At 40.8% G+C, this 13,628-nt stretch overlaps 1 protein-coding gene across 10 annotated transcripts in view; it reads left to right on the top strand.

Moving 5' to 3' along the window:
- Positions 1-13,628, top strand: part of RIPOR3 (RIPOR family member 3) — a 67,247-nt gene that overhangs the window by 40,479 nt on the left and 13,140 nt on the right. For all 10 annotated transcript variants that reach the window (XM_075438684.1, XM_075438683.1, XM_075438682.1 and 7 more), the window contains 8 exons: positions 1,051-1,129; positions 1,865-1,888; positions 2,021-2,074; positions 2,789-2,938; positions 3,507-3,570; positions 3,969-4,012; positions 4,689-4,814; positions 6,983-7,128. In XM_075438684.1, the coding sequence (XP_075294799.1) occupies positions 1,051-1,129; positions 1,865-1,888; positions 2,021-2,074; positions 2,789-2,938; positions 3,507-3,570; positions 3,969-4,012; positions 4,689-4,814; positions 6,983-7,128 (687 nt within the window). The remainder of the gene's footprint in view (positions 1-1,050; positions 1,130-1,864; positions 1,889-2,020; positions 2,075-2,788; positions 2,939-3,506; positions 3,571-3,968; positions 4,013-4,688; positions 4,815-6,982; positions 7,129-13,628) is intronic.

Below are 13,628 nucleotides of genomic sequence, written 5' to 3'. Positions count from 1 at the left end.
TGTATTGAAAGCAAAGTTGAAAGAAGATGATCTCAGCAGAAATAGTTTAATGCCCTGTGGGAACCCCTGAGGGACAACCCTTGCATGCAAGCAACTGTGTAGAAGCCAACTGGCAGCAAGCGCTTCACACCTCACAAAATAGTTCTCATTCGGGAAAAAGTAATCATTATGTTAAAAAATTGTCTAGCATACAAAAAGTGGTATTCATCTGTTTGCTAAAACACTGAATGATCTGTGCCCTATCTTACACATGGAGTACTTGTGTGCGCTTGGTTTTGTAGTGCAAGTGTTTCATGTTGCAGTTCTGTGACTCTGTAAGATGGAGTTGCTTGATGAATGCTTATTCCTCAGTAACTATAAGAAAAGATTTGCTCAACAAATGAACTGATCTGCTACCTTACAGAAAGGTTCCAGAGGGCCAAACAGGAAAAGTTAGAGAAATCTGAAGAGGAGATGTGTGAGCTGGGTTATGTGTGTGTTAGAACTTGGTATTCTCCGCTTGCAACCCTCCTTTCCTTTTGCCTTTAGTAGTACTTCCAGCTCTACTGTTTTGTTTTGCCTCACATTCCCAGAATAAAGCCTATCATTCACTTGAATGGTGTGTTTTAGATGAAGGGAAACAAGAAATAGTGAATGTCTGAGTGCAGCGTGTGCATATGTACGTGCACATAACTTATGCAGCAGTGGTGGCCTTCTTGTATTGCACTGTAGTGTTGCACGTCTTGGAGCAGTAAAAAGGATTCAAGAGGCTTCCTAATGTGCACAGCTTTAAATGTTAGACAACAGTAACCAGTGTCTGCTGGCAGTCACTCTGTACAGATGCTCCTCTGGGAGTGCCTTGCATTTAGGACAAATATTTGTCTATGGAAAACACCCTTTCTCATCTGTCGACCTGTGTCCTCCTATATAGCCATTCACATCTCTAGAGAGTAAAACAAGAGAAGTCCTCTACAGAAGGAAGTTGCTTTGTAACATTTTGCTGAAAAATTCTTTGGAGAGGTGTTATGAATGTACCAGAAGAATGTAACACTGGATTTTCTTCCCCTCCAGTGAGTACTTGGGAGCACATCAGGCTGAATTGGATTATCTCTCTGGTCGACACAAAGATACAAAAAGGAACTCCAGATTGGTAAGACGCATTTAATGTTGAATACTTAGATGACTTCAAAAATGAAGTCACAAAAGTAGATGCTCTCTCACATCTGGGACTCCCAGTGGTTTTCCAGTTAAAACACTGAGGTAGGGTCCAGCAAGGCATAGTTAGCTTTAGATGTGAGAATTAAACTTGGGATTTCTCATTTTCAGTATCCAGCAGCGTTCTTCAGATCATGTTCCTTTACTGGGATAGTATCACTTTGTGCCTGTTTAGTGATCAGTGTTGATACCTGACTCTGTGCGGACAGAAAAGGCGATAAAGATCAGGCTTTGTTTTCTGTAGTTTGTGAATGTGTCCTTGTAACCTAGATTCTGTTGTGTTTACAACTCCTTAGAAGTACCTTCAGCAACAGTACTAATGAAAAGACAACTCGCAGATCCAACTTTGCCTTTCGTTTGGGAAATAATAGCTAGATTAAAAAAAAGAGAAAATGCCATGTAGCAGGACCAATGTCCATGTCCTTGTTATAGCTGGTGATGAGACTCTTACTGTCTTGTTTCAAGCAGCTGTGAAAACAAACCAACCAACCATGAACGGAAAGTGAAGCTACTTTTCAGAATGTTGGATTGTCTCCTTGTAGTAAACAATGCATCTTAATTTAGTGTAACTTAAGATACGCGTAGTGAGTCTTACAGTAAATATGAAAATATCATTAATATGTACAAATGTACATGCTCTCCTTTTCAGCCTGTGCTATTTCTCTTTCAGGCTTTCTACTATGACCTGGATAAGGTGAGACTTGTGAGGATGAGATGAAATGTTGCAAATAGAGAAAAACTGATGATGTGTCTACTGTGTTACTTAAAGGCATGTTTGAGAAATTATTTCTTAAAGACCATCCCCTCTCTTTCCCTTCTTCAAAAGCAAATCCGCTCTGTGGAGAGATACATAAGAAAACTGGAGTTTCACATAAGCAAGGTAAGGAGTTTTGTCTCTTGTATGTGTAAGGCTTACTCTGCTATATAAACAAGCTATCTAAACAGAAAATACTTGTGATTATAATTCATCTGAAGGGGAATAATGCTGGGTACTTTCTGAAAGCTGTAACCACTCTTTTTACAGAAGGAGGGGATTTTTATTTATTTATTTTCTTGAATGGTTCTATTCAGACTGAATGTTGGGCGCAACCCAACCTGAGTCTGCTTGTGAAACCAGTTTGCATGCTCTGCCAGTTTATTCAGAAAGCGCTGCCGTGGGATCACTTACATGTTCTCCCCTCACTTCCCACAAGGGGCCAAATGGGCGGTTCTGTAGAGTGCCTGTCTGCTGTCTGCCATCTGCTTCTAAAGGAATGAAATCTCTCCTCTGACATAGCTAAAGATGTAGGTGTTTTAATCTGTATTGAGGGAACTGGTTTTCTGCTCCCCAAGTAATTTTTCCCTGAACAAAGTGTTATTCTAATCTGACAATAGCAGAGCAAATTGGTTCTCAATATCCCATGCTTTTTTGCAGGAATGTCTACAAACTGTTGCACTCTCATGCTGCATTTTACAGGCTCATTCTGCAATACTGTGATAGTGGGATTTGGTTGGGTTTTTTTGCCAGGAAAGACTGATGTTCCTTTCCAAAACTTATTAAAACTATGCCAGGGTAATTCTTGTTCATTCTTTTCCCACCTCCCAAATCTTAAAGGTAGAAGAACTCTATGAAGCTTACTGTATCCAGTGCAGACTACGAGATGGGGCCACTAATATGAAACAGGCCTTTTCCTTGTCTCCTTCCACCAAAGCCTCCAGAGACAGCCTAGTGGAGCTTTACAAGAACTTCCAAGAGTGCACAGAGGTAGGAAATGCTGCACACATGTAACAGACCTGACTGTTCCTTACCAAAAAATGTACCAGGACTTGCTGCTGGCTTTTTTTTTAATGGTGCAGATTAAAAACTTAATGTGTAAATGAAACACAAGTACATAATATGAACTGAAGCTTGTGAAATAACTTTTTTGCCCGTATTCAACTTGGCTTCATGCATTCATGAAGACAAGTGAAAAATCCTTTGAATTTCTGCTTTAATACTGGGGTCCATTACGACATCCACTGGAAGTAATGGGATGAGATTTGAATAATGAATATGCTATGCTATTTTTACAAAACAAGCAGTAGAAGGTAACTGACAGTGAACTGCTCAATCAGTTCCATTCTTCTGTGGAGTGGCATCGCAGCTTTCTGTCTTAAAAGTAGCATGAATGGACTCTGTGTCAGCCTCCACTAGTGAAAAACATTAGTGTGTGTCCTTTTTTTTTTAAAAAAAAACAAAAACAACAAAGTCCTTTAAAGAAAATGGCACATATGGGAAGGTAGCTACTCTGTGCTGCTTTTCAGTCATAGTGACTATTCAGTCTTTCCTCTAGGACATGTGCTTTATAGAAGGGGCGTTGGAGGTCCATTTGGGAGAGTTTCACTTGAAGATGAAAGGTATGTTCCTTACTTGTTTCCTTCAAAACTCATGAATTGATTTTGGGTTTGCTGTGTAGCAGTCCGATTCACTGACAGTCCATTTATTTTATGTCAGTTGCTTCCACTGGTTTTCTGGATGAGATCCTGAACAGGATTTTGGCAAACTTCTCTTAGCTTCAGTGCTATAAAACAGGTCTGCAGTGATATGTTATATTTGAGTACAAAAGCTGACAAGCCTTTTTTCCTCAGCTCAAAGTTTGTCCTTCTACGAGTGTTTTGGGCTGGTGGCATAGCTTCTGCACAGAGCTGAGCGCAATGGGGTCTTAGCCAGACAGTCACTTTATTTACTGCAAGCTGAGGCTTTGGGGGACACTGTAAAACTCCACAAATATTAGGAGTTTTCCTTCTCTTTTCAGGTCTGGTGGGCTTTGCACGTCTCTGCCCGGGGGACCAGTATGAGGTGCAGTATACAGTAATTCATTTTGTCCTCTATTTTACTACTGTGAGTTTGTGGTAGAGGAACAGGAGAGCAAGGGTGCAAAATGTAGAAGTCGAGCAGGAAACAGACGATGATAAAACCGTGCACTGTTCTGATGAGAACAGTGCTTTGGCACCTTCACTAGTTACTCTACCCTCTGAGACTGAAGAGGGAAAGATGTGATTCCAGTATTATGGGAGGGTATAAAAGATGGCAGTGACTGTCTACCAGAACCAGCCTGTCAGGTCTTTGTCTTCAAAGTTGCCCTGGAATCAAGTAACAGTTGCTGCCTGTTTCTTGGAAGATTGCCCTTGGCATGATTTGAATGCATCTTAGTATCTTACTGGGTGGCTCTCCTACTTAACAGTTCCAAGTGAATTCTAGTGTGCCATGTGTTTCAGTACCACTACACTTGCTGTGCAGTGTGGTTTTGCACTTCTAGAATGGGTGGGACGTGTCATTTGGCATGGAGTTAGTGTTAAAACCTGCAACCTGAATTACTGCTTCCAATCTTCTAGCTTTATCCAAGTTCCTAAACGTATAGTGATGAAAGGATTGGATTTGCCTCTGTGATACTGGAACAGTGTGAGGCCTTTGGACTGAAGAGAATGTTCTGGAATGTCTTGACCCAACATCCTTTTTCTTTTGTGGTTTCTAGGTATTTGTCCGACTGGGGCGCCAAAAATGGAGGTTGAAAGGCAAGATTGAGACTGATGACAGTCAGACGTGGGATGAAGAAGAAAAGATTTTTATACCCAATCTCCATGAGAAGTTTGAAATCAAGGTGTGGTGTATAATGGTTGGATTGGAATCAGTGGGTTAACAGGTCTTCTGCCATACTACTTACCCGTTAAGCTACCAAGCATTTGTCAAAATTCTTAAGTAGCTTTCTTCTCCTGGCCATGTAAAAATGGCATTTAATCAATGTTCTGCCTACTCAACAGACATCTACTTCTGTTTCTCCTTTGGTCCTTGCACGCGTAACTGTATTAGTACATCTGCTTCCCCGTGTTCTGGAGTCTGGTATATGTGGTTGTGTTTTTGTTGTGTGTGTTTTTTTTTGGTTTTTTTTTTTTTTCCCTTTAAAAAACCCTAGTCCTAGATTGGTATCTGGCATTTTCTAGGTTCAAGTCTAGATGTGGAGACAAAAAGATGTTTATGTACATATTATTTATATCACCCATGTGGAATATTAATTACCTGGAGTTCTGTTCTTTACTGAAAAAGAAATATGTATATGGAAAATGTATCGTTGCACATGGGTAGGTTTTCAATGTGTAGTTCAAATGTCCCTTTATCTGGGTGCACTGCAGATTCTTTTGTCATGTTATAATCCAGAGATGCTCTATGTATGCAAAGAACCAATGGCATTTATATGCTGGTACAAACTGTCTGTAATTTATATCTTTATTTAGAGTTCTGACTGTTGAGTGCCTCAGCAGAGGTTGTATCTTTAACAGTAAGGGACCAGCACTAGTGGCCTGTGATACATAGGTGACACTCTGTGGGTACCCCCTGGGGGTTGAAGCTTGTAGTTTTCAGACCGCTGTGCAGCTGCCACTGGCGTTGGTTCTGACGCTCACCTAGCAGGTGGAGTTAATCCTTAAACAGCATTTCCACTGTAGTCTGGTGTCTTTCATGGGCTGGACTCTGCAGTGTGACTCCTGTCAACCTAAAAGGAGCTGAGATCGAAGGCTGTGTTGGATCCTGTTCTACTAGGAGGCTGTGCCAGTGCAGGGTTTCAGGTTTTAGCAGCTGTTGCAGTGTTCCTCTCCTGTCTGGCAGCAAGAAGTGGGTTACATAGGAGAGACTCTTTGGCGTCTTGCCAGCACAGCCGTTGGAAATGTGCTTGTAACACATTTCTTTGCTGCCACTGCACAATGAAGATCAGGTAAGAGACTAATTCAGATCCCTGTCTTCCCATAATAATAATAATAATAGTCATAAAAACTTGTGTTACTTTGTATGACAATGACAGTTTTACTCTTTTTGTTCAGCTTATGAAAGTCTACTGACTAATGTTCTCCACACCCTCCTGCTTTTTCCACTTTGTGCTTAATAATGTCTGCTCAGTACAAATGCATAGCAGGTTTAAAAAAAAAAAGAAATAAAAAATTGAGAAGTGCCAGAGAGTGTTCCAAATGGAGCCTAGCAACATAACTTTTGCTAGCTCTTAAAGGAGACGTGGGCATGTAACTAATTCCTGATGTGGACTTTAGGCACTTGTGCTAAAATTCTGTGCTGAGTTTGATGCTTTATGTGCTTATAGAACAATTTGATCTTTGGTTGGAAGTATGCTTTTATAGCAAGCATTTGATTAGATTATTTTTTTAAGTAGCTGAAGAATGAAAGTGCCAACCTGGGAAGTTACAGCCACTGCAGGCCTGTAACTGCATTGAGAACAAAACTGGAGACACCTGCAGAGGTGGAGGGAAGAACTGACACTAACAAGTGCTGATTCTGGTCCACAGCTGAGCTCGGGACAGTTTGAAAGGTCACAGTGGATGCAGACAGCTGTGCTTCCAGATCCTTTAGGCATTTGAGAGCTGAAATAGTCTAGTGTAGGTAGCCTAATGTACTTCTATAATACATATTTTTAGGCCACTGTTCTTCTAATATGTAAATGACAACTACTTGTATGTAAACTAGTGCTAGAATTTTCAAATTTCAGGCTAATTTTTCTTAAAATCGTAGTTCACTAAATTCTTTTGTCAGAAGCGCTGTACTCTGTCCTCTGTCTCTCCTCAGCTCAGAGAACTCCTTTCCTCTTTGCTAGCCATCTGTGACATATTCCTTGTGGGGATATTGGCTCACAACATTTTAGAATTGAGTATCAAGCTTTTAAGTTTGTTGTGGGCCTCGGAGCAGATCTGAGACTCGGGTGTTCTCCTTTCCATGCATGTGACTTAAGATTGTCTGGTAAGATGAAAATGGGTATGTTTGTCCCTGTAGGTGACAGAGCTGCGGGGACTGGCCACTATTCTAGTTGGTGTCGTGACATGTGACAGCATAACCTTCTTTACGACCAAGCCTCAGGCAATCATTGTGGATATAACTGAACTGGGCACTATCAAGCTACAGCTGGAGGTCCTCTGGAAGTAAGTACAGCTTCAAATGAAAAAAGCTGGAGCTAAACATTTGAAATAAATTAGAGTCTCTAAGTATGTCACTTAGTAGCATTCAACATCATAGTCCTCTTTCTGTTTGCAGAGCAGGTGCAGGATAGATAGCAGCCACATGCTTCCTCACAGCAACTGCAGCTACTGTGCCTGATCTCTGACTTTGTGGGGCCCGTCCCCAGGAAGGGGAAAGGGAAGGAGACAGAAGCTGTTTCTGTGACCCTTCAGTTCTTTGTGCTGATGTTACCAGTGCCACGGCTAGCCACATGAGCTGACTAGTAGGCTTTTACTTAGCTTCCTACTCTTCAGAATGAGCATTCAAGTCTAGCTTCAAGCAATGAATGTACATCTACAAAACATGAACAATAATCTTACAGATGATGAAATGAAACTGAAAATAGCAGCATCTAGGCACCATGAAAAGATACGTAGTTGAAACTTTAGGGCAATCGCTATTATCAGTCCACAACTTGTTAAAAGTTAAAAGTGAAGTTTGCCCAAAGACTTAGCACCTTCATATTTGCACTGTGATTACAGTTATTGATGTAAGGCCAGTTTATGCACTACAGGGAAGGTTGGTTACAGATGCACTTTTTAAATAGCTGAGTATTTTCATGGTGCCTGTCATTTGTTAAATTGTTTTATAATTTAAATTTGTAAATTGATTTTTTCTTTTTAGTGGGTTACTGATGTTACTAAAAGCAAATTCTCACTTTTTTGGATGCTGCATTGGAACTTCTTCCTCACTCTAGACACACCACCATAGGTTTTTGAGGTAGTACTATTATTTATGCTTTATGGGACTGTTGGTCCATTCTGAGAATCTTGTCTGCAACAAATTAAGACTTTTTAACCTGTTTTCATTTACTACTGTCCAGGAGTTAAATCTAGCAATCTTAGTGAGGTGCTCAATTAAACAATGACCACTATTCACTTGTACTTTTGTATATGGCTTACTGCAGTCCTCAGTTCTTCCCAACCCAACATGGCAAAGAGGCATTTGAACATACCTCCATGATAAGGACCTTCTTGAAAGGCCACTTTGTGGTGACTTGTGGATCTAGACTCTCTCCAAGAAAAGCAGAACTGAACAATGTTTAGATTAGGAAAGGCAGGGAGCTATGCCTTGCATGCCGGACTCACCTGTGACTTAGCCTTATACAATCTTCTCTGACCATGCTGGTTTCTTGTTTTCTTAAAAACTACCCAAAAATAAAAAAACTTGTATGTGCTAAATATTTAGTCTGCTAAATGTGCCCAAGAGCCAAACACATCTTTCAGTAAGAGAAAAGGTTTCCTACCCTTAGGGAAAAGTAACCAAATGCATTTTACAATCAGACTTGACTTTTCAGGTCTTAATACCCTGTTTCTACTTTTCATTTGCTTTGGAAGTATTGTTTGACTTAAAACCCTGCCACAGCCTTTTAAGCCACCAGCAGGAGAAATGCCACAAAGGTTTTCTGTTGCAATTGCTGTTCAAGTGTTGATAAACAGTTTTTCAGATTGTGTTTCTGGCATTGGGGAAAGAAAAGCTTTATTGATCAACATACTGTTTTCTGCCTGTCTTTTGTGTATGCTGTGGTTCTTGACTTGTTGACTTGTACATGCGATTGGGCTGAAACATGAGTCTTGGCAACAGCATCTGAAAATTACTTTCAAACACACACTGCTCTAAGTCAATGAGAAATAAACTCACACAGCAGAGTTTTGCCCACACGTGTTGTTTATGACACTATTTCCTCCTGTGGTCTGACAATGGGCATCAATATATATTTTGGTGAGGTGATGCAGCTGCTCTGAGACTTTTGAGGCCTCTCTTTCTTATTTGAGAAGCTGAGCCACTAATTAGTTGCGTAACAAAGCCCCATTCCAGCAGCTTACTGTGATCTTGCATTATGTGCCCTATGAAACTTCCTCTTACTCATGCCTAGTTACATATGTACCCCCCTTTGAATCTGAAAGCAAAGACATTCATGGTAGAGCTACTGAAAACTGGGTAGAGTGGGGATGGTGCAAGTTGCATTATGTATTTTTTCTTTAAAAAGTAAAAGTAGCTCTTAAAATGACAGCCCTCTTAAATGAGGGCGAATTAAAATATTCTGTTGTTCTTAGCATTCGCATGCATTAGTACTGGGAAAGGAAGGAGAGAAAAGAGGCATAGAAGGCTGTATGAGCTCTTGTACATCACCAGCAAAGTCTGGTGCCTTTACTTGTGATCTCTCACCCTGAAACAAACACATGCCACTAAAACTTGCATTGGCTTTAATCTGAATGTATAATGATCAAAAGCTCTATATGCAGTTTCAGAGCAGAAAGGATTAGAGGCAGAACCCTCTACTTGTAGAGATGCTTTTCTTGTAAGGGAAGTCCCTTTTTCCCCTGACTTCAAGCCTAACAACTTAAGAAGCTTTACTTGTGCGCTGAAGGTGACATAGTTTCTTCATTGAACTGGGTATAAAAATCTGGTTTTGCCCTGATATGGGAAGTGCTGTACCGAGAGATAGTACAGGCATAGTGGAGTCTGGAAGAAACCACTTTTATTCTCTTCTTGTTAACCCATGCAAAAGGCACCTAATGGATAGATCAACTTCATTTACTTTTGCTGGATCTACTTGCTTGCCTTTCGTCACTGTCAAGAACTTGGATAAATAACTGTGCACGTAAGTTGTTCTTCCAAAAGGACTGTATGAGGAAAATCCCTTCCTATTCTGTGATATTGCATAGTTTCCCAGATAACAGCCTAAATCTGCAAAGCAAGTGATACTTGTGACTAAATGTTGTAGAAAAATTATGCTGACACTAGATTGTTGCAGTAGCTCACAGCTCAGAGTGCAGCTTTTGATTGGCAAGATAAACACATCTATGGCATTTGGGACACCCATCACCTAGCTTTTAGAGTTGGTAACAGCTGAGCTGGGAGCAGGATTAGTGGTTGACACACTTTCTTTGGGAGTTAATCCCCACCTGGAATTTTTCAGTGTATGAGAAAACTCCGTCTGTGTGTGTCTGCTGTGTTTAAGTTTTGTGAAATGCATTGGTATGCTACCAAGTGGATTCTCCAGAGCACTTCTGCACAGAACTGGCAGGCCCCTCCTCCTCTTTGACAGCCTGGTTGCTGAGGTTGTTTACAGAAAAGAGAAGTTGTGTGATGATAACTCAGGGTGTTTCTGTTTTCAAAGATAGGGCACTCAGAAAAACAGCTGTTTTCTTACTTTGATTTAAGAATCACTAAACAAATCCAGGTGATTTGGCCAAACTTCCTGAGAGGCAAGCTTTCAGTCTAGACCTGTTTTGTGAGAAATCCAGATGTAGATCACTCTTCTACTTCTAAATGTATGTTTTCTTCAAATAGGCCACTAGTATTCTGGGCTCTAACGAAAGTTCCTTCAACTTCTTTATAGATTATGTCATGAGGAGTGTGAATGAGCTTGGGCCTGTTGCAGAACGGCTCTCTTGGCCAGTTTGGCAGAAGACTTTGGATTTTTTGCCAACCTAAACAGCAGCCTGAATTCTGTCTGTGTCTCTTACATGAAGGAAAAAGAGAAAGCCTGTATTCTCTTTTCAGAACTTCAGTTAGCACCCCATACTGGGATCTAAGGGTACCAACCAGCCAGAACCGCTCTTGTAATTTCTGTCCTCTTTGAGTGTGTCCTGGCCTGGCTCACAAGAGTTTGTGGAGTAGGAGGAAAAAAACCTTAAGGGAGGATAAAAAATGAAAGTTTGTTTTTTTTTCATTACATGCCTGCTGACAGTCTTGCTCTTATAGATGAAAACTTACATGAATAGGTAGTTGCTCATGCAGGTATCTTTAAGCAGTAGTCCATTAGTGTGTATCTGTGCTTTTGACGGAAGTGACGTTTTGTAGCTTAGTCTTGTGATAAGCTGTACTAACCTTGAAACTGGTGCTTATTGTGCTTTAATGGGTAGGAGAACCCTAACAACAGTCACACTGTTAAAATTGCATTTTCACCTGTTTTCAATAGGGAAGAAAAGAAATATCAGGATTAAAGGCAAGTCCAATCCCATTGACCAGAATTGGTTTTTGTCTTAATACAAGTTTGGATTCACAGGCTGAGCAGCGGGATTCAGACTGCTCCATCCATGAAGAGCCCTTCTGGCCTCGTGCTATTTAGTATGTGGAGTGACTGGACAGAAGGGGAGTGATTAGGGCACAGCCTTGGCAGTGGGAGAAAGGAATGCAGATCCTCTGGGGCTGAAGAGTGAATTGATTTCAGCTCTTACATGCTCTTTGCCTGGTTACTTATGGTCCTCTGAGAACATCAACCAGGAAACGTCCTCCTCGCACACTCAACAGAAAAATGCAGCAGGGTGAGGACAATGGTAGAAATCTCAAGTATTTCATCCCTCCACAGGTTTAGTGGTTGTGGCAGAATAATATCTTGCTGGGAATCCATGCTTAGTTCTGGCAAGGCTGAGGTACCTCTGAATGTGTGTGGCTGCAAAGCTGCTGATATCGTGGGAGGCTCAGTGTAAGAAACACGAGCTCTGAATGGCAAATCCCTTCAAGGTCAGACTAGGTGTGTGTATTTTGGACCTGAACACTGAAGTCCTGCAATGGTGCTAAGGCAAGCTAAAGGAGAGTTATGTGCAGTGTTTACATTGGGCTTAACAATGATGGCATTGTAGTGTCGGGCATTTAATGCCAATATTGTAGTTAGTCACAGCCAAAGGCCAACATGTTTGGAAACATAGAAGTAGGATGGGGACAAGAAAGATGATGAGAGATGTGGGGCCACTTCCATTTTTTCTTTTACAGAATTTTTCAGTCTTGAAAAGGTGTTGATGGATAACACTGTAGAGGCTTATAGATGTTTGCTGTGGGGAACGTGGAAAGGAAATGATTGGCCACCATTTCTCTCAGTACAGCCACAGAGAGACACACCACCACCACCACCACCACCCCCCCCGTCAAAGTACTTGTTCCACAATGTAAAATTAAACAGTGACATTTCTGCATACTTTTGACCTATGCAGAGATTTTGTGTCAATGACTTCAGGAAGTAACTAGACAAACCATGGAAAAGTGTGTGACAATTAACAGCAATAGTCTGCTGGCATGACAGATCTCAGCTATGGATTGTCTCAAATTTGAGTGTGTGTCTAGGGAAAGCCTACTATATTTGACTTAATTCCTGTGCTTTTCCCCTGAATATCCCCTACTGGCTTCTGTCAATGTCAAGATGCTGAGAGAGATGTATTCATAGATCTGCCCCACTGTGATGTTTGCTGTACAAATGTGGAATAAGATGACAGATCATGCCTAAAGAGCTTACAATCAAGAGCTAATAGATGCTTTAGAGCAGACTTCATTCTTTCCTCCACTCTTCACTTTGCTCTCAACTTGTTATATTGCAGCAATAGGGAGCATGTGCTTGTTTGGAGGGCAGCTGAATAGCTGTGTTTGCTAGAGGATTTTAGTAATTAAGTTTTTTTTTTTTTTAGTAAAAAAAAAAAAGGCAAAACAGATTTAGCTTGTTATTCCTGTCCCTTTCCTCTAAAGTGTCATTTTGCATTACTGCATTGTTGTATTAAAACCTAAAAATGAAAAATCTGAGGAATGGATCCCTGTGACTCTTATTAAGAAATGCCATGGATGGGAGTAATTTGCTTCCATCGGTAAACATAGCAGGCTTTGGCCAAAAGGCTCTTACTGTCAGAAAACCTGATTTATTTTCTGCATAGTGGAGACAATGCAGGTGGTTGTTAATGTGACTCCGTGGACCTGGCCTGTTTGATGAACCCCAGCTGGGTGATGCTGGTTAATTTAGCCAATTAACCTGTATTAGGTGCACTCACAGAGTGTTACCTCCATACTAAGGAAGACCGTGGTGTGTTGCACTGCAGGAGGCTGTTAGAATTGTTCCTGTGCAACGTGAGAAGCTAGAGAGAGTTGGAGCTCTGCTTTTCAGCTTTTGCTAGAGAACAGAAGATCATTTCCCTGCAATTGATTAGTCCTAATTATTGTTTGGATTTTTTCAGACTTCTAATGGTTCTATATTGTACAGCTAAATGCAGCTGATTTTATCCTACTGTTTGGTCATTAAATTCATATCTATAAGATTAGATTTGTTATAAACAATTCACTTTTTTTCAACACGCCAGTGCTTAAATGGAAAAATAAACTTTCTTTTGGTGTCACAAGGCATATCAGTAGGGAACAAAAGTAATGTGTAGAAAAAAACAAACTTGCTTTATTTAACTTTAAATATGTTTTCCCTCTCATAGTTAGCTGGGTTGCATTTTGGGAGGCAGTTCATCCAAGTTTCTTTAGCATGCTTTGCAAAGGAGTTGGGAAATCAATGGCTGTGATGTCGTAGGTGAATGGGAAGTCTTTAGAGCAGGGCTGATCAGTCTTGTAGACTATAGCAAGTATCCTCTGGGACTATACCTGGGGTCATCCATGACTGTATGAACCACAGAACTTACCCTATACCACTGCACAAGCTTATTCTGCCAGC

This window comes from Opisthocomus hoazin, chromosome 18 (genome assembly GCF_030867145.1).
Source record: "Opisthocomus hoazin isolate bOpiHoa1 chromosome 18, bOpiHoa1.hap1, whole genome shotgun sequence".
In the NCBI taxonomy this organism is placed as follows: Eukaryota; Metazoa; Chordata; class Aves; order Opisthocomiformes; family Opisthocomidae; genus Opisthocomus; species Opisthocomus hoazin.
This window is presented reverse-complemented; position numbering and strand designations above follow the sequence as displayed.